General features: G+C 43.2%; 2 protein-coding genes across 6 annotated transcripts in view; one reads left to right on the top strand and one right to left on the bottom strand.

The window, feature by feature from the left end:
• LOC119164417 (deoxyribonuclease-2-alpha) overlaps positions 1 to 24,165 on the bottom strand; it is a 194,708-nt gene that overhangs the window by 18,436 nt on the left and 152,107 nt on the right. For 2 of the 5 annotated variants that reach the window (XM_075871692.1, XM_075871693.1), the window contains exons 3-4: positions 8,054 to 8,249; positions 4,859 to 4,931 (exon numbers count right to left, since the gene is read on the bottom strand). In XM_075871692.1, coding sequence (XP_075727807.1) covers positions 4,859 to 4,931; positions 8,054 to 8,182 — 202 coding nt within the window. In that variant the 5' untranslated portion in view covers positions 8,183 to 8,249. Of the gene's footprint in view, positions 1 to 4,858; positions 4,932 to 8,053; positions 8,250 to 9,739; positions 9,967 to 24,165 lie in introns of those variants that run through there. The other 3 variants (XM_075871690.1, XM_037416606.2, XM_075871694.1) reach the window with 3 other exon arrangements.
• LOC119164416 (sodium-coupled monocarboxylate transporter 1) overlaps positions 19,957 to 24,165 on the top strand; it is an 84,275-nt gene continuing 80,066 nt past the window's right edge. The window contains exon 1 of the mRNA XM_075871689.1: positions 19,957 to 20,735. Coding sequence (XP_075727804.1) covers positions 20,601 to 20,735 — 135 coding nt within the window. The 5' untranslated portion in view covers positions 19,957 to 20,600. The remainder of the gene's footprint in view (positions 20,736 to 24,165) is intronic.

The following is a 24,165-nucleotide window of genomic DNA, read 5'->3' as shown; positions in this document are numbered from 1 at the left end:
AATGCCGATACGTCTTTCCCTTTTTGACAGGAGAGTGAAGAGTTTCTTAATGCCCGTTCTGTTTATTGCTTGACTCAGTAACCCAAGCCACCAGAATTACAAGTAAGGCAGCAAGCACTCTCGCCTTAATACTGGCAACGCATCCTCACCTCGTCACCGACATTACATACTTACCAGGAATCAGCGACCACCTCTCGCTAAACTTTGTCATCAATATTAGCCCTAGTAAAAACACTAAACAGCAGAAACACATACGAGACTATCGGAAAGTAACTTCGATGCAATAAATAATGGGCTAACTCACTTTTACGATGATTTTGTTAAAGATTTTGAATCTCGTTCCGTTCAATTCAACTGGCACCTGTTCGCATGCACAGTTCATAAGTTGACCGAGAAGTACATCGCTAATAGCCCAATTATTTCCAATCCCCAAGCGCAGTGGCATTTCAGGCATCTAGAACGCCTATCTAATCGAAAAAAGTGTTTCTTTTGTTTTGCTAAAAACTCGCCTTCGCCTTCGGGCTTGACAACTTACAAATCTGCTGCAAACACCTACGTAATAGCTCTAAAAATTACAAAAAACAACTACCTAACTAGAACACTACCTGAAACACTAAAAATAGCTACAGAAAGTTTTGGCAAATGATTATTCCAACCACTAAAAGCACTATTACTAGAAGATTCATCTGGAAATAATATCCCCGATATCATGTGTGCATCAGTTATTAATGATTCATTTGCAAGCCAGTCATACTTCCTTATCTTACTCCCTTATGCACACCAATGTAATTACATGCCCATGGATCCAGTAATTGTTGAGGTAACTGCAACATTGAAGCTAATAGTCAAGTTACCATTCCACTTCGCTCCTGGCTAGTATGATATTAATATCAAATTCCTTAAAAGCACTAAATTAGCTAGTTTTATGATACTAACTAAAATATTTGGACAATCATTGAGTACATGCCAACTTTTAAAGGAATGAGAAATAGGGAAGGTGATTCTAATATATAAATCTGGCCTCAGAAATTAACCTCCTAATTACTGACCCATATCACTAACGAGTAATTTTGCAAATGATTAGAACATGTAATATTCACAAATATTGCTAACTTTCTAGAGTCTAACTGATAATTTGCTAAAGCGCAACATGGTTTTAGAGAATTGTACTCCTGCGAGATACAGCTTGCTTCTTTCATTCAGCATCTGCATCAAGTCCTGGATCGATCATCTTGCGCTGACAGTATCTTTTTAGACTTTAGCAAAGCAATCGACAAGGGTCGCCATAAATTACTGTTATCAAAACTAAGCTTGCTAAACATCAACACTAACCTGCCTAAATGAATAAAACATTTTCTCTATAATCACTTCCAATTCGTAGCTGAAAACGAACATCATTCACCACTCACTGAAGTACAGTCAGGTGTGCCTTAAGCTTCAGTATTGGGACCTGTTCACAGATGGCTGTGTTATCTACCGCGGAATTGATATTATTATACTAAAACACTTCACACTAACCTAAATAATATAGCTAATAGGTGCAATAACTGGTTAATAGAACTGAATATTAGGAAATGTCAGACAATGCACGTATCAAGAACTAGCTCGAATCATAACACCTACCATCTAAACAACATTCTCTTAGATTCCGTCTTGTCTTATAAGTATCTTTGCGTGCACATCACAAATAACTTTAGTTGGACAACTCATGTAGAGTACGTAATTAAGAATGGTAATCGCACGCTCAGCTACTTACGATGTAACTTCTCCAAAGCACCCTCTTTCTTAAAGTTAATACTCTATAAGTTTCTCATACGCCTTAAACTCGAGTATGCATCTGCCATACGGGATCCCATTCATGCTAACCTCATCACCTCTCTTGAACTAGGACAAAATGACTCTGCTAGGTTTACCCTCTCTAACTGTAACCGCACTGCAAGTATATCTTCGATGAAGAATAACTTATCACTTATTCCATTGGCTTACCGATGAAAAACCGCCCGTCTTTCACTGTTTCAGAAAATGCATCACCCAACACTTCATGATGACCTGATACTCCGGCCTCTGTACATCTCAAACCGTGTTGATCATCGTAATAAGGTAGGAATCGCATCAGGTCACACTAAATATTTGTTTCAGCCATTTATTCCACGCACATCTCATGATTGGAACCACCTTCCCTAAGATGTAGCAACCACCACTGACTTCAAACTTTTTCATGAAACATAAGCTAACATTTATGACCAGGAAAATTCGCTACCTGTACTTATTGCTTCTGTCTTTTTTGTTCCATTCAAAATAACTGTCTTTGTATATTCTGCAGAAATATTGATGTTAAGTAAGTTTTTTTATTATAATATTTTATTTGTACTTAGCGCACTGTTTGATTTGTATTTTTATGTATTTACCCACTCCCCTCTTCTTTACATTCACGTCTCTCATAATCATATGGTGGTTTTGGAACGTTAAACCCCACAAATCAATCATCTTCTTTGCATTCTAGTCCTGTATTATTGATTTGTGGGGTTTAACGTCCCAAAACCACCATATGATTACGAGAGACGCCGTAGTGGAGGGCTCCGGAAATTTCGACCACCTGGGGTTCTTTAACGTGCACCCAAATATGAGCACACGGGCCTACAACATTTCCGCCTCCATCGGAAATGCAGCCGCCGCAGCCGGGAACCGAACCCGCGACCTGCGGGTCAGCAGCCGAGTACCTTAGCCACTACACCACCGCGGCGGGGCCTGGTCCTGTATTATGAATAAATAAATAAAAAAACTATACTTGGCGAACTTGTGCTCAGGGAATGTAAAAAAAAATTTCCCGCTTCGCCTCACTTATCATTCACTTCATGAATATGCTGTGTCTTATATTACAACAGTACCATCTATCCTCTGTAATCGTCAACTGTGCAAAAATCAGTAAGGCTATCTACAGCGATATTTCCAAGGGCATATACACACAGTGCCATCAAGGGTTCATTTCTTAAAACTAACTAGAAGGGTCTAAAAAACATACACCTACGAAGGAACGACACACACCTTAAGGAGTTTCGCCCCTGAAATCCGCACACAAGCAATGCACATAGTTCTCTGACAGCAGTATTTACAGCTATAAGTCGTCGGTGGTCTGCTTGTCTGTGAGATGCGACGGCTTTTATGAATGCCTTATTGCGTCTTTCATAATTATATGGTGGTTTTGGGACGTTAAACCCCAGAAATCAATCCTCATAAAGGCCTTATCGAACCTGCCTTTGTAGTTGCTGGTGCTCGTTTTAGGTCTAGAGTTAACTGTTACTCTGGTGCTGTGCATATTATTTTTAGAGAACAGTTTTAAACAATAGCTAAGCTTCTGAACACGGTGATGCGTCTCACAAAAAGCAGTGGTAACTAACGCTTTTTACATAGGTACAATGCAACCACACCACACCTGAAGAAGTGAAGGAGTCAGCATATATTCATTTTGGCGTTAGCCATAAGTGTTCAAGTAGGCGCGAAATCGAAAATAAACTTGACAGCCTTGGGACCATACGATTCGTACAAACGAAAAAGTTACGTGACATACTTATGCTTTTCGGTGCACAAGAGCTGGTTCTCGAGAGAATAGGTGAAGCGTTGCGTTCGGCTAAGTCCTTAAGTACTGTCACCACAACTCGAGACACTTGCATAGCTTGAACTGTTGAGAATCACTACTTTTTACGACCCCTTCGAATCCACCCCCCCCCTCTCCCAGAGGCTCTGCCATCGGAGTGTGCATTGAAGAGTTTTTTAGCCCTCGCACCATGACATCGTGACTGCATAAATACATGTAGAGCATAGAAAGTCGCTGAAGTTGTGTGTATCAAACGCACACTCGGAACATTGCTACGCAACAAGGATCCTTGAGGGATCTTTAACGACACCCTCAATTTTGTGATATATCTGCTGCAAGGTATAGAAAAAGCTTTCGAAAAAGGTATTTAGCAAACGGGGCGCTATGTAGAATTTTCTAAGCTGAGCTTGCAACGCTCCCCTTAGAGCGGTTCATCAAATTTTTCGGCTCGCGCCTAAGGCATTGCTTCAGGTAAAAATACGTGGGAAATAACTTCTGCGGAAACAGCCTGAAGCACAGAAAGTGCAACATAATAAATAATGAGTTGACCGGTCCGACGTTAGCATTTCTGGCTATGAACTATTAAGTAAAATTGGTGTTGAACTACATGCAAGTACACGCCTTAAGTGTTGTGTTCGCATAGAAAAGTTTCAGTCTAACTTTGCACCAAAAGATTGATGCGTAATGAACAGCCATGGTAGCAAGTTTGTTCTTTCTAAATTTCTCAGTTCGTCCGGAAACACGTTTTACTTGTGTATGAATAGGAACCAGGGGTAATTTTTTCAAACGAGCATACAGAAAGAGAAAACAGAGCTGATGCTATCTTGTCTTTCTCTTCGTTGGAAAAAAAATTGAAACTATGTAAGTTACAAGAAGCAGAAAAGTATGTTTTGTGAACTTGCCTCGAACAGTGTTTTGTGAGTCGAATATGTCGAAATTGAAAAAAAAAAACGAAACTCAGTGACGCAAGAAGTCACTGTCATGTGAGCACATTAAAATATATGAACTTGGCAGTCCACTCCTCCAGTCTGCTTTCCTGTGCAATGATATGGGTAACCCGTCGCCATAAATGTACAACACTGATTTTTAAATGAAAATAAGCGCTATACGCTTTAGCTAGCTATGTAAACAGAATTCGAAATTGAGTGCGAGGTCTCGGTAAATAATATAAAGCTTTGACCAGAATGTTTTTTTATATAGAAGGCCAGTTAGCGCTATGAAGTAAGCCCTCACAACGTCTTCATAGATGTATAAGGATCCTACCTTTGGAATGTCCGCCTCTCTTCCCGTGTGACACCTTTGGAGGCTGGTCATTGTATGCAGCGTACGCGATGTCCTAGACAAAATAATAATAAAGGTCCACTGTTAATGCTTTCACAAATTAGAGTGATAGCAAAACATTGGATTGTTTTTACTTCATATGTGAGCTCAATACTTCCATTTTCTCAATAAAATGTGCTAAATCACGTTGCCGGGCTGATCGGTTGTGGTTCATCAATAATAAGGTTATAGCGCACCACGACAACGACACAAAAATAGAGACGCACACACACACAGTGCTAACTTGCACCTAATGTTTTATTTGCGATCACACATGATATTTATACACTAACAGTAAACCCATAAAAGCTGGAGATATGAAGATAAGACACATCACGCCTTGTCGCAATCGATGATGACGCGTGCATGAGATATACTGTATCTTAACTTGATATGTTCCAGCCTTTATTGGTGTACTGTTACTGTATAGATAGCATGTGTGATCGCAAATAAAACATTACTTGCAAGTTAGTGCTGTGTGTGTGTGTGTGTGTGTGTGTGTGTGTGTGTGTGTGTGTGTGTGTGTGTGTGTGTGTGTGTGTGTGCGTCTCTGTTTTTGTGTCCTTGTCGTGGTGCGCTATACCCTTGTAAATGATGATTTTAATGAAGTGTGTGCGAATGGAAGTGCCTGATCGGAATGAGTCGGTTGTAGAAATGCCCGACGCAAGCATAGAATGAAAAGAGCGGCATAGCTCATATTGTTGAGGTAAATGCGATTACCTGTAGCACAATATGTAGGCGTTATACTAATGGCATGTGACACCACTGTGGTCTACCCATGGCGAATAGCGAAAGTTTGCCAAGCAGGATACGTCATGGTCTTCGCGGCTGCCATGGGCTAGATTTACTGAATTGCGGGCGTGCGTGAGCGTATTGGACAATAGGGGCATGGAAACGAACAGGATTGGGAAAAAGCATGACAGACATTGCGAAAACTCAAATTGGCAGCGGCATTGTAATCGCCACCAAAGGGCAACAGAGCATGAATGGTAAGTTTCGCTCAAAGGCTAAAACAATTAGTGCGATAGCATCAAATTTTATTGTTAATCCTACGAGAGATGAGGCAGGCAACTAACTCTTTCGAGTCCGATCTCACATAATTTTGCAAAACGCTGGTGCGAAAGAATACTGCCGCTTCAGGGACACTTTTTGCATAGTATTTTCCTGTTGACAGCGCCGCCCATGGAAGGTAGCTATACATGACCGCCTTTTAGGTTCCCTTATAGAAAGGCCTACGAGCCGCTTCCTGATGGCTGCCTAGAAACTACTAGAGCACACGTGCCTCTCTGCCTGTCACATGATTCAGCCTCTCAGCAGAGGTTTAAGTAACTTCTTCAACGCTCAGGCATCCTGACCTTGTGGCTGCGTTCATATCTTGTGAACACTGTCAATCAAAAAATAAATAATCACGCATATCTTGGATTTGTGGGGTTTAATGTCCCAAAACCACCATATAATTATGAGAGACGCCGTAGTAGAGGGCTCCGGAAATTTTGACCACCTGGGGTTCTTTAACGTGCACCCAAATCTGAGTACACGGGCCTACAACATATCCGCCTCCATCGGAAATGCAGCCGCCGCAGCCGGGATTTGAACCCGCGACCTGCGGGTAGGCAGCCGAGTACCTTAGCCACTAGATCACTGCGGCGGGGCCACGCATATCTGCGACAACACAATAATACGGATATATCAGGTGGTGTTTTTATTCACTGGAAATTCATAGATACGCAGTTCTAAAGGCCATAGTGTTACTTACGCTGCGATGAAAATGCGACGCTTTGCACGAAAAGGCGCTCTGACGACGACAATGTGCTGCCAACTGCCAGTGGCCCTGGGTTCTGCAGAAACTTCAGTTTTCTGACATTATTGCCAAATGGCGTTCGTATCTCACGCATTGTAAGGATTTAGCGCTGCGCCTCCCCTATTTCTTAAAAGCCAGTTAGATGCGGCCCATTCAACATAGACGAGGCGCTGTGTGAGGCAAGGCAAAAGAATAATGGCCGCTTGGTCGGCAGGAGACTATCGCCTTTTGACGTTCGCAGTGATGCACGCAGATACGCGGCTAATTTTTTTCGCATAGAATTTCTTTTTCTTTTTTTCTCTATCTCTGTGGTCAGTCTATATTGACCTTGCCCATCTAAGTTACTTCATCCTGTGCCACAGAAATTGGCGCACGTGTTCTGGGAGCAAAGCAGAAGATCAAGACGCCCACGTCTATGAAGAAGAGAGTCCATGCCTTTTCGTGATGATGATAATTATCACTTCGCTGCTCACGGATTAACGAACGCCCTCAATAGTTCGGGAGAGCTCGTCCACAGCGGTCTTTTCGTTACTTTTCATGGGATCACATCGCATATTACAGTGGATAAAGATACGTTTCTCTTCCCTCCTCGCAAATTCGTCGTCGTCGTCATCGTCATCATCATCATCATAATAATAATCATCATCATCATCATCACCATCATCATTATCAGCCTGACTACGTTCACTGCAGGACAAATGCATCTTTCATGTTCCGCCAGTTAACATGGTCCCGTGCTTGCTGCTGTCAATTTATACCCGCAAACTTCTTGATCTCATCTGCCCACCTAACCTTCTGTCTCCCCCTAACCCACTTGCCTTCTCTGGGAATCCAGTTAGCTACCCTTAATGACCAGCGGTTATCCTGTCTACGCGCTACATGTCCGGCCCATGTCCATTTTTCCTTCTTGATTTCAACTATGATATCCTTAACCCCTGTTTGTTCCTTAATCCTCTCTGCTCTCTTCTTGTCTCTTAAGGTTACACCTACCATTTTTATTTCCATTGCTCGCTGCGTCGTCCTCAATTTAAGCTGAACCCTCTTTGTAAGTCTCCAGGTTTCTGCTCCGTAGCTAAGTACCGGCAAGATACAGCTGTTATATACCTTCCTTAGAGGGATGGTGGCAATCTCCCTGTCATAATTTGAGAGTGCTTGCCAGATGTGCTCCACTCCATTCTTATTCTTCTAGTTACTTCAATCAATCGTGGTACGAGCCGACGGCTGTGTAGGTTTATCTAGTAGGTCAGCTGCCTAGGTTCTCAGAACCTAAAGAAAGCTGTCTGACTGTCCGTCTCTCTGCACACGTATGAGTAGGAAACATGATATGCGATCCTTACGGAAGTCGGTCTGTATACCGCCCATAGCGTCTCCTCGATTGGGTTTTGTCTTTTACTGTATATACTGTCGTGAAGGAAATTCCAGGATTGCAAGCCGACCTTGGCGTCGTTGCTATCATAGTACGCCATTTCTTCTCCAGTAAGCGTCCCGCAGTTTTTCTGCCGAATTGTTCTTGGTGGCTTGTATAAAATAAACCTGAAACAGTGCAAAACATGGATATCTCCGCGAGTTAGTACGGGGTCGTTTTCTAGCAAGGTGCGCAGCAGACGGCACACAAAAACTACGCTTGTCTCTTTCTTTTCATTTTTTACTGTTCCCTGTCTGCTGCTCAGTTTGCTATAAGATTAGTGCAAAGATAGCAGGCACCTGTCCTACCAGCAAAAAGCGTAAAATACAGCACTGCTGAAACTTTCGTTGCACAATATGAAAAGACAATGGGCAATTCATGGATATTGAATGTCTTCGTTTTGTGCGTGCCGTCTGAATTTTAATCTTCGTATTTAAATTGAGCTCAAACAAACGTGTCGGTGATACTCAGCATAAAAGTACGCGAATACGGTCTTCGTACCTTGTAGGAAGGTTACAAGGTACCAGGTCTTCCTGCCTTGTATAAGGTGGCAGTGCAAGTGGCTCGTGCAGTAATGTAGACAAGCTACATCAGTGAAAAAGAAGACAATTTGTTTTTTTTTCTTTTTGGATTACGTTTGTTTACAGATGAACAGAATCTGCAGGGGTATATGACAGCGCTTGACCAGCAATGCGGCATGGATGACCATTGATACCAAACCTTCTCCAACGCAATGCCACGTGTGTTTGTAAAGTCATTGTTATTTTTACTTGCGATGAAGTTTTAAAACAAAGACTTGTCATGTGTTAAGATAAATGGGACCATGTTAAGTCATCGAACCATGTATAATCTAGAGAAACTTCCTTAGGAAGATTCTGAAAATAGCATCACATAACGCAATAATTTTTTTTTTACTGATGACACCACTGAGACCAGCACGTTCTTTATACACGTGTGTACTACCACAACATAAAAGTGTGATGACATGAAAGCTCAAACGAGTTTTTTTTTATGGTCAGGTTGAATTTTGTGGCAACGTGAAGTTGTCTAGAAAGTAGAGGGAGGAAAAGTCAGTGCACCGAAATATTGATCAGCTCACATTGATGTGCCTGCGAATCTGGTAAAGTGGCTGCTGTAGTTCACTAGAAAATGGTGCGTGATTGGTGTACCGAAGGTCGCGGGCTTGAACCTGGGTCCGTAGAGCGAATTTTTATAGCAGTGAATTGCTAGAGGTCCGCATACTAAGGCCCGTATTCACAAACTAACCTCATCCTTTGCGCGAATTTTTCTCATAGCTTTTAAGCCTTTATTGCTCATTGTAAACAAACTGAACCAGTCTTCATGAACCAGTCTTGTCTTTATCTTTCACCCTGTAACCATTTCTGGGTCTTTATAACGCGTGTAGAGAGTACAGGAAGTTGAGGAAAACGTGAGGTAAGGCCGAGGTTGCTTTTTGAATACGGGCCTAAGACTTCGGTGTGCGGAAAAGAAACCCAGGTAGTCAAATCTTATCAATAGTTTTTCGCTGCATCACATCGTGGTTTTGCTGCGTAAGAACTCCAGAAACTTTGATGACGCAAAAAAAAAGAGCGAAATAGAGATACGTGGAGCTTCTCACCAATCAACGTCCATGCCTCGGGCATTCTTGCACGAAACGTCTGCGTGACCTAACGTAATGTTAACACCATAACATATCACAGTCACAAAGATAAACCCACATGCAGACAAAGAATCCATACTGCTTTCTAGCTAGCGCTAAAGAAGAGCGCCTAGGTATTCACTTAAAAAAAAAAAACAATGTAAGCACTTCTTCATGTCCGGCTGCACGTATACGCCTGTTAGGGCTGCAACGCGCTGCAGTACCTGTGACGGTGAACGTATTGCGGGAACACAGCGGCCGGCACTGTGAAATCGATGAATTGTTCGCGCAGTTGGTTGCAGCTTGGCCCTTTCTCAGAGTGCAAAATTCATAACCTCAAAACTCAATTGTGAAATAAAAAGAAGGAGAGCTTGCGCAGTAGCATACGTTTCGTTGGGCTACTGGAGCCATTTATGTTGAGTTTACACTCATAATTGCTCGGCTGTTACATTCCAAATGCCGATATAGTCATACGAGTCGCCGTAGTGAAGTGCTCCGAAAATGTCGATGACCTGGGATTCTTGAACGTGGACTTAAATGTAGGTACATCTCCAACAAAAGGCTCCCGACGTGGTAGGGATTTAATCCAGCAACCTTTAGGTCAACGGAAGAGCAGCGTAACCACTATTTCATCACCGCGTAACGTCATCTAGTAAAAATTGTTGGAGGCTTTTAGTTTCATGAAGCTGTGTAAATCATGTATGGGTCAAAGGTCAAGCTCCCTCTGAGGAGAGTCATACCAAAGGAAGCGTCACGCCAGTAATCTGATGTCAATTGCAAGTTTTTGAAGTTCTCCGTAGTGCAAATGCATGAGGCGCTCAGTGAATCTATTTCTAACAAGTAATCGAATGTTTGCGCCCACCTCATCTCCACGCACCCCCGCCCTTCTTTCTTAAATTTGTGGGTCAATCGATGAGAGTTTTATAGTTCCTAATGCAAGAGTGTTTATCTTAAAGGCTGTGTGAAGCTTCTTGTGATCGATTTTTAAGTATAGTTGTTGACAGCCTGAGATTAACCGCAAGCTCCGCCCCCAGTACATCACCGCGCTTCTGGTTCACCTGTGCAAGAGATTCGTATTTGGTAGTTTTCGTTGTACCCCGAGTCTTTTGTCGCTGATACTGTAAATACTACGCACGTACTTAATTAAATTTAGTCGTCGTCGACTGGATAGAGATGTTTGGTTGAGTGGAGTTGAGCATATTGCTGATGTTTGCCAAGAAGCTCAGCTTTTCCTCGAAAACTAGCGACCTGAACATGCCTTTATGAAAAAGTCACCTACTTGCGATACACAAGACGCGCTCGACCCGAATCAGGTAAAGAATTGCAAACTTCATACAAATTCTTTGTGGGTGGGGCAGTGAACTCACTCGTGAGTCGATTAACTCGGACTCACTTGGGATCAGGATCAGGTTGAGGCGGGAGTCTGAGCCTTAGTAAGTCCGGGTAAGTAATAGTTTGGTGAGCTTGAGCCCGATTGAGTCTGGCTCAGAAAACGCGTTAAGAGTGTAAGTCAATCTTGCCAGGTTGGACGAGATGGCGCAGCCAAAAGCCGGAGAATTGTAGCAACGACATAAAGGTTTAAATATTCGTAACCAATTATAGCATTCAATATTCGCCGTTTTATTTGCACTAACGTTTTCACATTGGACTACTACATTCCCTTTTAGTACAATTCTTCCTCGTTTTATCAATCAGGTTATATTTGAGAACATGAAGGAAGTATCGTAACGCGGCGAAGCAACACTCTGAGCTACCATGCACGCAACGTAAATCAAACGCAAACGTTCCCAATGTGAGTCCTGGCTGTAAGCACGTTTCGCGATTTTCATCTCCCAGAAATTAGTACTGTTTTCTTGTGAAATGTCGAAACCTCCCTCGACAGTCCGGAACGTCGACAGCAAGGCACTGCAGATTGTTGAAGGAACTTCAAATACGTACTACGGCGATGCAAAAAAAAAAAAAAAATGCGCATGGCGAAAATCGCGGCATTCGACTCGGTTGAACTGCGACGTGCCTTGACTACCGCTAGGCTAAGCTTGTGCTTTCAGCCGGCGTAACCATAACGATAAAAATTCTGCTCCAGCATTCTCTCCTGCGCAGACAGTGCTTATCATTTGGTAGTCATGTCTGGCACTCAGAACCCACTGGCGGTGCAGATGTGCCATCCAGAGCAAGATTTTTATAGTGCTATGGTGACAGCCAACAAAAAGCACAGATTCGCTTTGCCGCGGAGGTCTAGGGGCTAAGGTATTCGGCTGCTGGCCCGCAGGTCGCGGGATCAAATCCTGGCTGCAGCGGCTGCATTTCCGATGCGCTCAGATTTGGGTGCACGTTAAAGAACCCCAGGCGGTCGAAATTTCCGGAGCCCTCCACTACGGCGTCTCTCATAATCATGTGGTGGTTTTGGGATGTTAAACTCCACATATCGAAAAGCACGGATTCGCTTGCGTACACTGAAAGCATGTCATAATTTGGCTCACCCGAAAGCACCGCCTATACCGCCGTTCACGTTTCTGTGCTTCGCGATAGTAGATTGTTACATTTGTTAAACGTGCGCACTGTGTTCATACATGCGGGAGTGGTAATATCTTTTATTACTGGTATAAGGCCTGCGAATGAGTGCGGTAATAATTTAATGCCACATACTACAGACGTATTGCACGCCAATTACTGTACAAAGCGAAATGTCTGTGTCTTGCTTGAATACCAGCAATAAGTGTGCTTACTCGTACAGAATTTCTAGGCCCATAGACTTCCCTCTTAATTGCAATTGTCCACTGTCGGTGGAGCTGAACCCTTTTCGCTGCGGATTGAGATCTGTGCAAACCAGAAACACCGCACCAGCGTGATTCTCCCGTCGTGTTGTGATCTTCACAGACATCGCTGAGAAATGTGTTCCTCCTGCGCTGATTGGTTCTCGCATCCAAAAAACGGCGAAGTGTCGCCCAGATGACTTTTCCTAAGTGTGAGTGGTATGAACAGGCGTTTTTTGGCATTTTAAGACCCAGAGCTGCCACTGGCGTTTGGGTGCGATAGTATGCCACCGGGAACTTAGCCACTTTGGTGTGGGATAGGCGTACGCTGGTCTGTAGGAGAGATATTTATTGCATTTGTGTTCGAAAAGGTAGTTTTAGTATAATTGGGATTGAGAGAAGGATTGGTGAAATCACACAGTATTCAACGGCAAGCTTACGATGTTGCTTATAGTGGGATCGCACGTTAAGTGTCATGTAAAAATTAGGGAATAACGATAACTGGGATAATAAAATCTATAGCAGAAGAGGGTGAAGATACTTCTCTGTGTAGCGTTGAGAATGTATAGAAGTATTGTGAAGTTGCATGGCTCCACTATTTTGCAAGCTCATCGCATTGGACGGCCACGATCGAGTTTCCCGCCAGGCATTATGTTCAGCCTATACACACCATTTATACAGACAGGTCCTTCAACCATTCTTCAAATAATCATTAACTGTCTTGAACAAAGACGCTTCGTGATTCGATCGACGCAAACGTTTTAGAACCTGCTAAGTACAATTTCACTTACCGGGACTTGTTGCACGATTTGAGCGCTTTATGTCTCCTGTACGAGCGATCTTGCTGAAGGTCACGTTTACGGAGAAACTACGTCCGTTCGTGAGCGCGCGTCATGAGATTGAGCCATTTCGTTTCTTTTTAAAAACGTCAGTCTTTATTCGGATACATCAACGCAGAAATTTTTATCTGTTCGTCACACGATTCAGCCACCAAGCCAAAGTTTAGGCACCTGAACTTCTGGCTACGCTAATACTTGTGAACTTCAGGCACTTTTAGCTGACCGATTTTGCACTCAACTTTCCGTTCCCGTTCTGGTGAAACGCTCAAAGATACAGGAGTGGAACGCTCGTTTTTGATGTTCGCCTAGCGTCGTTCAGTCGACACAATTACAATGCTAATAGTGCGTCAAAGTTATAAAGGAAAACATCGTTGGTCATCTCTTGCAGCAAAATATAAAATTTTGTTTTAAGAGAAATTGAATGCATTTACTGTTTGACACACGCGGCGGCTGCATTTCTGATGGAGGCGGAAATGTTGTCGGCCCGTGTGCTCAGATTTGGGTGCACGTTAAAGAACCCCAGGTGGTTGAAATTTCCGGAGCACTCCACTACGGCTTCTCTCATAATCATATGGCGGTTTTGGGACGTTAAACCCCACGTATCAATCAATTACTGTTTGACACATGAGCATTTTTAAAAACAATTTCTGTCACCTTCACTTGTTGCTTGACCACAATAGAAGCCTTCAAGGCAGCCCAAACGGTTTTCGAACACCCTGCCCGGAGGCCGACGTCAGTTAACTGCAGGCTTTGTTGAGGAACTGCACCGTATATGTGGCTTGTAACTTCGACATTCCACACCTAACCATCTACAGAAGAATGGCCTTACCGGAGGCACAAACCGGACACTGGTAAATATGTTGTCCATGTACGTGGCGTCCAATCACAAGAACTGAGATGATGCCACATCGTTCATCACATATGCCTTCAACACTGCTCAACATGAGACTACCGGCCTCATCCCTTTCTTCTTTATGTTTGGCCCCCTCGTCATACTCTGGACTCCATGTTTTTGTTCTATGACGATTATTCTTCAGCCAAAACACTGTCACGCAGAATAAACTCACCGTCTGGCCCACCTGCGTAGTATAACCTCACAAGACCACTCAAAGCTCCGCCATTACAGCAGGCAGCGGCACGCCACATATGAAGTGGAAGACCTTGTCCTGGTGTGGAAGCCTATGTGCAAGCGCGGCTTCTCCCCAATACTCCTCGCCCACTACACTAGCCCATTTGTCTTCCTTGAGTACCTCAGTGCAGTCGATTATAAAATAGCACGACTGAGAGCTAGTGGTAGACGATTCACTAAGACCGAGGTTATGTGGCTCGCCTCAAAGTTTTTAGACGGCAGGACGATGCATGGAACGCGTGGTGCGCTTCGGCTGTGAAGAGGGAAAGATTGCGTGTATGTGCCAGACGGAGAAAAGGGATTAGAAGTGTAGACGTTGGAAAATCATCTCTCGGCAGCTTTGTGCTGCCGAGAGATGCTGTTTGTGCATACGTTTACAAAACAAGACGAAGGAGACTTGAACGAAGAATGGCGTTGAGACGAACCATGGACCCGATATAAAAGTACTTGCACAAGGGTTGTGTGATGGCCAAAAGGCAATTCAGACCAACCTAAGCGGCCTTAGCGACAGACTTAAGGCCCTGGAAGACATTTTACAGCTTTGTAAGGACCAAGCGGCAAGTCTTGCTGAACTAAAAGACACAACTGAGAGGTTGAATTCAGCTTTGGAAAAGCAACAGGAAAAACTTGTTGCTTTAGAAGACAGAATGCGGCGAAACAATCTCATGGTGTTTGGTATACCGGAGACTGAAAATGAAACTTCAGAAGAACTTGAAAAAAAGGTAGTTGTAGAAGTATTGAAGAAAAAGCTCGGTGTTAATGTGAAAACGATAGAGCGGTTACACAGAGTCGGAAAGCCACATCACAACAAATCCGCAGAACAGCCCTTAAGGCCTCGGCCAGTAATATTGAAGCTTTATGATTATAAGGAAAAAGAAAAGGTTTTCAATAGCTGCAGAAAACTAAAAGGGAGTGGTATTTCGGTTAGCAATGACTATTCAAAAGAGACACTGAATAAGCGCAAGCTGCTCTGGAAGTCTGCGGTGAAAGAAAAAAAAAGAAGGCTCGCGCGTGCGCTTGAACCGAGACATGCTTACTTAGATAACAACGTCTACGTATGGGATTATTCTAAAAATAGCCGTGTCAGGATTCGGCAGTTGCCGAAAACCAAAGGTGCGCCGCCAAAGGCTACACCAAGAGATAGTGGCCAGTGAAATACCGTCATCCAGGAAACAGATTTTCGACTTATAAACCTTAATGCTCGAAGTCTCGTGAATAAATTCGGCGATTTAGAACATGTGCTCACTAGTTATGACCCTCACGTGGTTATTGTTACCGAAACGTGGCTTCGACCAGAAATACAACATTACGAGTTATTTCCTCCAGGTTTTAAGATAATACGTAATGATAGAGAAAATAGAGGAGGAGGAGTTGCAATCATAATAAAGGAAAATATTGAATTTGTAACCATGAATGGTATCCCTAATCACGAGAGCGCTTGGTGCCAAGTAAAATTAGGAACCAATTTAGTCGTAATAGGAGCAATCTATAGATCCCCTAACGCGTCGATTGCATACTTAGAGGCGATTCAGCACTATGTAGAACAACAGAAGACTCGAAACCAGCGGTTAATAATTGCCGGTGATTTTAACTTGCCTGGGGTTGATTGGAATTCACATACCATAGAGTCACGAGAACGAGCTGACTGTGAAGTGCTGCTTGACATTGCTTTCGCTAACGATTTAACGCAGTTGGTACAGGAAGGCACTAGCAAAACGGGAACAGCGTAGTCTATATTGGATCTAGTATTTCTTGATGGACGGTTTGAAGATTATCAGGTAGCAGTAGAAAATGGCATATCGGACCATCAACTAGTATTTGTACAAATTAAAGCCGACGTTCCTGCATCAAATGTTAAAGAATGTATTGCGCATGTCCCCACGTTTGATAAAGCTGATACGAGCATCATTGACTACTTATCGTTTCAACTAGACAGTCTGAGCCCTGATGATGACGTCAATTCTTTGTGGACAAGATTCAAAGCCATTATCTTTCACTGTGTAAATTCATTCGTACCATTAAGAAAAAAGAGAAAGAATAGGCGTAATCTCTGGATAACGCGAGAGATAGTTCGTCTGAAGTGAAAAGTAGGACGGCAAAGGAAAGTAAAAAATCGTAAAAAGATATCAAACTTATCTTCACAGTTGCGTACAACGCTGAGGCAAGAAAACAGAAATATTACGAGGAAACACAAACTTCATGGTGTCTTCCCCGCAAAATTTTTGGCGTCATTTGTCACAAACCCCTCAAAGCCAATACAGCATTGTTGTTGACGACGAAATCATAATCGACTGTTCGAAAATTGCGTCTTACCCTAACAAGTTCTTCCAGTCTGTCTTTTCAAATGATTCCGAATGTAGTGCTTCAACTACAGCAACATCATTCTCCCATATGTCTGACATGCCAGAAGTACGCATTAGCTATGAAGGAATACTATCGCTCCTGCTAAACATTAAAGAACATAAATCAGTTGGTCCGGATGGAGTTCCAAGCGCTTTCTTGCGTAGATTTGCTGAATGGCTTGCCCGATACTTGGAAATAATATTTAATGCCTCCTTGCAACAAAAACGGGTCCCAGACGACTTGTAGCAAAAGTGGTCCCGGTACACAAAACCGGAGACAAGCAGAATATTGAAAATTACCGGCCAGTCTCCTTAACCTGCGTCTGCTGCAAACTCCTCGAACATGTTATATCCAAAGCTATATATCAGTACCTAGAAAATACAAAACTACTACATCATAACCAACCCGGCTTCCGACAAAAGCTATCAACCATAACGCAGCTTCTTGAGACCATCCAAGACTTTTCAAAAGCAATAGATAATGAAAGACAGGTTGATGCAATATGCCTTGATTTCGCAAAAGCCTTCGATAGGGTTCCTCATAACGAATTAATTAAGAAATTGAAGCAGATTGGCATAAATAACAATGTAGTAGAATGGGTCAGGTCATATCTGACATGTAGGACGCAGTATGTGGACATAAACGGCTACAAGTCTGATCGTTTACGCGTAACATCTGGAGTCCCTCAAGGGTCCGTACTCGGACCGGTGTTATTTCTCGTTTATATTAACGATATTTGTTCCGACAGTAATCCAAATATTACTGTTAGACTGTTCGCCGATGATTGTTTACTTTATCGAGAAATATGCAACCATAATGATCAAAAAATACTCAGCGATGCCTTGGCATCTATCGAGAAATGGTGCGAAACATGGAAAATGCAAATAAAGAAAAAAACGGTTGTTTTGCGAGTTACAAACAAAGTAAAGCACGTCAAAAATTTCGAGTATCAACTAAGTTCCACTGCGTTAGCTACCGTTAACAGATGTAAATACTTAGGAGTAACAATATCTGAAGACCTGAACTGGACCCAACATATCAGTAATATTTGCTCTACTGCTGGAAAGAAGCTATGGTTCTTACGTCGCAAACTAAAACTGGCTCCAGCCCCCGTAAAGTTAACATGTGGTGTTTTTTTAACGTCCCAAAACCACTATATGATTATGAGAGACGCCGTAGCGAAGGGCTCCGGAAATTTCGACCACCTGGGGTTCTTTAACGTGCACCGATATCTGAGCACACGGGCCTACAACATTTCCGCCTCCATCGGAAATGCAGCCGCCGCAGCCGGGATTTGAACCCACGACCTGCGGGTCAGCACCCGTAAAGTTAACAGCGTACTTAACAATAGTAAGGTTTACACTAGAATATGCAAGCATCATATGGGACCCTTATCAAAAAGAATTAATTAAAAACATCGAGCGGGTACAAAGAAGGGCGGCTAGATTTATTCTTTCAAAATATTCTCGTAAAGATTCTGTAACACAGATGCTGCAAGAATTAAATTTACAGCCCCTCGTGGACCACCGTCGCATAGCCAGACTTAAATTATTGTTTCTGCTTTCCCAAAATACATTTAACTTTGATGCAGAGCAGTACCTAATTCCCCGTCAAGTGCGGAGCCTAGGAAGTGACCACCCCAGAAAATATCTAGTTCGTCAATGTCGTGTGAACACATATGCATACTCTTTTTTCCATAGAACAATAAAAGACTGGAATGTATTACCCGATGCTATATGTGATTCTAAAACTGCAGAACGTTTTGAAAACAATGTTACGAAATATTTTCTAAGTGAATCTTCGTAACGGTGATTGCTGTTTTTGGTGTGTGTGCCTGTCATTTTTTGACTATGAATCTATTTGCTGTAACTTGTCTTATGTACGTTGTAGGATGTAATATTGGGAAGTGTATTTTGTGTTGTATGCGATGTAGCATGTAAGTCGTAGAACGTAGTATAGTAATGTATTCCTTTTGTATCGGCTATGCATTTCTTTTTTACGCATGACATGACGGTTGTTATGTCAGTTTTCTACCCCTGTAACGGCCCAATCGGCCAACAGTACCTGGAAATAAAATAAAAAAAAAACTGGCTAATTAGGTCCTATTAGTGCAGCATTAGTTTAACAGGAAAAGAGAAATTGTTATCTCTCTTACTTTGTTTATTGATTGTATGCATTATTTAAATGTATGCATTATTTAAAAGCACGTTCACTAGTATTTAAGATAATGACTATTCTGTCAGGTCTGAACGTGAGAACAGCCCTTATTACGCTGTTTTGGGATAAAGTACATAATTTCCCTCATAAATATTCAATATCGAAAATGTCTAACTCAAGTAATCAGTTTTTCGCCGATCCTCCTGTGTGGGCATGAGCCATATTTAAGGTGTTATTGTCATCATCAGCTTTGTACCATTCGGTCTGGCCATCCGAGCCTCCTGCTCGATAACCTTCCGCACCCCAACTTCCAACGTAACAATATAACACCTACCCCCATTGTTAAGAATACTTTGTCGTTGCTGACGAAAGTGCGAGCGCGTGCTTCTACATGTGGGTGTGCACGCGTGCCCGAAGTTGTAATGGCTGCTACAAGAAAACCGACGCAGATCATATGCATATAGGTGCAAAATTGCGTTTACCAGTTTACCCTGCCGGCTATGACACGAGCCCGTTCAGAAAACCAAGACCTTATTTTGGCCAAGGCCGTCCCGCGCAACCGGCACTTTAAACTTGCAAACATGTAACTTTCATTAGCGTGCCTCACCACTTCCTGAACGCTAGAACTCTCTCTCCCGCCATGTACATAAAGGAAACCTGTATATACGAAGCCATGCTGCGCAAAGGTGGTTCAAGTGGTTGTTGGCACATCGCGCGGTCACACGGCGACCTTGAGTGCAGAACCGACCTGCATCAGGTGCCGCATCGTACAATTGAGTGAGAGATAGGTATTTTACGTGGCCTTACTTGAAATGCGTACAAAAAAGAAATAAAGGAAGCGCTACAAGGAAAAAGGCGGCGCTTCCCCCTGCCATGTGCCAGCTTTCTATTCATTGGAGGAGGGCGCAACTAAAGGACGGGGCGACAATCTTAGAAGACGTGGTACGTTTAGTCGGTTGCGGACGCGTGCTCAGATTGAAGCGTGCATTGGACGTGTTTTTATCATTTCTTTGCGATTAGCTTTTTGTTGGAATAACCGACATCTTCAAGGCTTTCACACTCTAGAGACGATTGTCCTGGTCCCCTTTTCATCGTTTGTGCTAAATAGATCGCGTGGCGACGACGTATTCCGGCAGACTTGGCGGTGTCACAGCCGCGTTGTACGCTATATCGCTCACTCGAGCGGGATGTGACAGCTGGCGAATTTCCATACGGTACTGGGTGATGATGACATGCAATGAATCGAGGCGGTGTTTTCGCATATGGGACGCAAGTCTGCGCCACGCAGTCAGAATATAAGCATTGCGGGAGACCAGTCGTTCGGCTATGACCCTTTTTTTATAGTACCTTGTGGGAATTTGACAATTGCAATCTGGCTACATAGCAACTCTTTCGCGGGCACTTTTTCCCAGCTGAGGATTCTCAAGCTGCAGTTTGTCTATAGGATTTTCAAACGGCCTTTGGTACTTTCTTGATAGCGTTTCATTATTTAGGAATAGATCCGTCTAACTTCTTGCGAGATTTTTCTGAAAACCGTTTGAAGCTGAACGGGCGTGCCAGTCAAGTGCAGTCGCTAACACAGGTGCGTTAGCCGCAGTTTGTCAGAGTTAGCAATCGCCATGACTGAACCGACGGGAGGCAACGAGACCGCAGTGGACAGCCTCGGCGTTGGAGACATCGTCGTGTTCAGTGTCCTCACAGGCATCGGATACTTCGTCGGCCTCTACTTCTCTTTCGGTCGGGCACGTCGTCAGGTACGTGCGATTTTTCAGCGGCAGCTGGAGTGCATTTGTAGGTGAGAACACTGATATACTATACGCACGTAAGATACAGTGGAGGCATTTTCAATCGAGAAGCAACATGGGGAATAACGGTATGCGCACCAACGTACTCATTCGGACAGGTCTTACATTTACCATTCCTGTGTACTGCAGTGAAATCTCGTTATGAACGGATGTTCAAAATAACAAATAATTTTAGGCGGTCGCTTGAGATTAGTTGCGTCAAAACTTCACTTCAGTTACAAGAAGGAGACCACGGATAGTAAGCTATAGTGGTAAAAAATGCGTTCATATTGCCTAAACATTGTGTATAAGACTTCTAAGTGAAGCATCTTCAACAAATGGTGACTTTAATGAAGGCAGTGCTTAAAGATACTTCTCGAGAGGCGCAGGTTTCTAGAGGAATTAAAAGTATGTTTTTTTTTTAGACTTTTTAGGAAGGCTCACGGCCATAAGAGAATTATTGCGCGTGATTTGAGCGTATCATTGAATATGGCCTATGAAGAAAAGGCTGTAAAATGACTTTATTTATGATATAGTGAGAAATAGTTGCTGTAAAATGCGCTATAAATAATTCTGTCACTACTGATTCTTGTATATATGATCTGCAGAATTTTGGCCTAATAATCGTAAACTTTACGCTTCTATAGTTCACAATGTGTGTTGCAAAAGACTAACACATTCACAATGATGTTCACCATTATTTTCTATAACACAATGCCTTCGCGTTCAAACTTCAAATCAGGCTTGCTCGTTAGTTGTGCGTGCTGTTTTTTTGCCCACAAATAACGTAACGAACGTGAAGTGTGTTCAAATAGCACGTGGAAACAGGAGCCACGCAGCAAGGCTCATCACTGTGATTACGATAAACTGTAACTTATTTTCCGCGTACGTTGGCGGTACACTGAAGTTAATTCCTGTGCATTAGCGCTAAGCCAGCGTTAACACATGCTAGCGGTTTGCCGTACGTCGATTTCAAGGATACGTCGGTGCCGTATTTCGTTTCTAACTTTTTTTTTTCAAGTGCGATTTTCGTGTCGTGTTCATTTCTTTTTGACGCTGTAGATCACGTCGTGTATAAATTGAACACAAATTATTCTTAACTTTCGTGGGTGCTGCACTACATCACTTCGGTTTGTGCCAGTTTCCAAAAAAAAAAAAAAGATTACTTAACAAGTCGCAACCAACAGCCGAAAAATATAGCGATTGTTTCTGCGGAAAGCGATAATTCAGTCAAATTTTGAGTGATTTTGTCTGGCCATCGATGACTTTAGGGTGAAGGTGTATGTTCACGTTCCACTTATGGCCACCAGATATCTACATAACGTGTTATTAGCTATCAGTTATGCGAATAGAAGTTCATTTTTATAATTTCTAATGTAATTGACTTTTTTTCAAAACTAGCGTTGTGTGTAAGTGAGTTCATTCATCGCAAGTTATCACCGAATAATCAATTACAGTTTTTTTCCAAAATTACATTGTAATCAGTCTTATACGGCAGCTCTCAACCCCCCAAAAACATATGAGCTTCTTGCTTGTTGAAGAATCCGTAGAATACAGAAACAGCACTCCAAGCATGTCCTCTCTATTGTAGTCGATTGCCTAAAGAATCAAATGCACTCTGAATTTCTTTCCTCTTGCCATTTTTTTTCCAAAGTAGCCATCAAAGCAATTGAAAGAGGTAGCCAAGCTCCTATATACACCCAGGTCATGCACGGAGGCTTTCGGAGGAGGCTTAAGTGATGCGTGCCGCTTTCAAGTCGGCTCCTTCAACGGTGCGTGTTGAGTTCGCCTTGCCTGGTTTGAGGCCTACGGGACGGCATTATGTTCTCCCATAGTAGAGTACGTCGTACTCTAAATCGTTAACAACTCTTTCTAAACACACCGGTTTTGTCATGTCCATTTCGTCATATGACATTTTAGGTGCCGCGCTAAAGTTATCTGAATCCCGCTATCTGTTTATCGACTGTCCAAACGACAGACTTAGCTCCGCATCTCTCCTTCAGCCAGCTGCGTCTTTTCGCATTTTAGGAATTCTATGCAACCTCTACGGCATTTGTAACTCCGTTGGGTCAAACGCCCTCGACGAAGTAAAGCGAAAAATTGAGAACGCACGGAATTTCGACTTCCCGCTTCTTGAGCGGAGGTACCTCGCGCATACTTTGTTCGGCGGCCACATTTGTTACCTTTCTCACGTGGAGCAGCCACCTTTACGCATCGTGAGATCATTGCAGTCCACTTCGTGTTCCTTCTTTCGGTACGGTGGCTCCGAGTTGGATTCTCGTGCGGTGTTACGACCACAGCGTTCCCAGGGAGACTTCGCTTGCCCTTCGGTGTGAATGCGCTCCTGGCCACTGGCCCTGCGCTTCCTATTGTACCTCGTACAAGGAGGGGACTCTGCCGCACGAACTCCGGCATACTTTCTAGGCACTCACCTTCGGTATTTGATGCCTAATGCTCAGCTTAATTGAGGACGACAATCAGTAACACTTCCTTCGTTCCATAAAACAGCTGTCGCATTTTTTCGTCATATCCCGTCAACTTGTCCTAAGGATGTGTTAGACAATCCAATCATTGACAAAACAGTCGCTTTGTTGCTCCCGTTAGTTCCTCCGGCACGCCGCACCCGCTATAGTCGTGTGTCTTGGAGCACGCTGATGGCACCATTTCTGCCTGGCCACCTCCGGGACTTCATGTGGCGGCTGGGGTGGGGTGTTCTTTATACCCTTGACCACCTCGAAAGGTGAAGAACGGTCCAACCATCAACATGCCCTAACTTCTCCATATACGGGATACAAATAAGCATGCTTTTAGACAATGCGTCGTTGCTCGTGTTTTCTGGAGGGCCGTGCGTGCTGGATTTCGCGGCCTCGGAGTAAATCGCTTTGTTGCTCCTGGGCATTGTTCTAGGGTCCACTTTGCCTGTCTTCTCATTGTTGCTTGTGCCTACTGTCTTTGGCGATACCACTGTGAGGTGGTTGCAGCAGGCCATCGCTGTCGCGCTCTCTTCCCGATATTGAAGCGACTGTACAAAGAAATACCATCTTTTGTCGGAGGAACTCTTCTTTTTTGGTGAGGAGGAATTCCTTCGACACTGGTCCTGCCCTTTTGTGTTCGTCTACGACAGACGAACACAAAAGCTTGTTTTCAGGTCTGCCTGGTTTTGGTCGGTTAATGTTCGTTTAGCACTCACACGTATATATATATACCTTGTGAATACCGTGTAAGTACCTAACACATACATATTTACGTTGCATTTGTGCGTTCTTCGTTTACCATGCACTGTGCACATGTAAACATATCTTTTTGTGACAATTTTTGGTGTGTCTGTGGACGTTGTGTTCCATCGCGATGTTCTGTTGGATTGGAATTGATGTTCACTTTTCGTGAGAATAAATTTCTC

The sequence above is a fragment of the Rhipicephalus microplus genome, chromosome 8 (genome assembly GCF_043290135.1).
Source record: "Rhipicephalus microplus isolate Deutch F79 chromosome 8, USDA_Rmic, whole genome shotgun sequence".
In the NCBI taxonomy this organism is placed as follows: Eukaryota; Metazoa; Arthropoda; class Arachnida; order Ixodida; family Ixodidae; genus Rhipicephalus; species Rhipicephalus microplus.
This window is presented reverse-complemented; position numbering and strand designations above follow the sequence as displayed.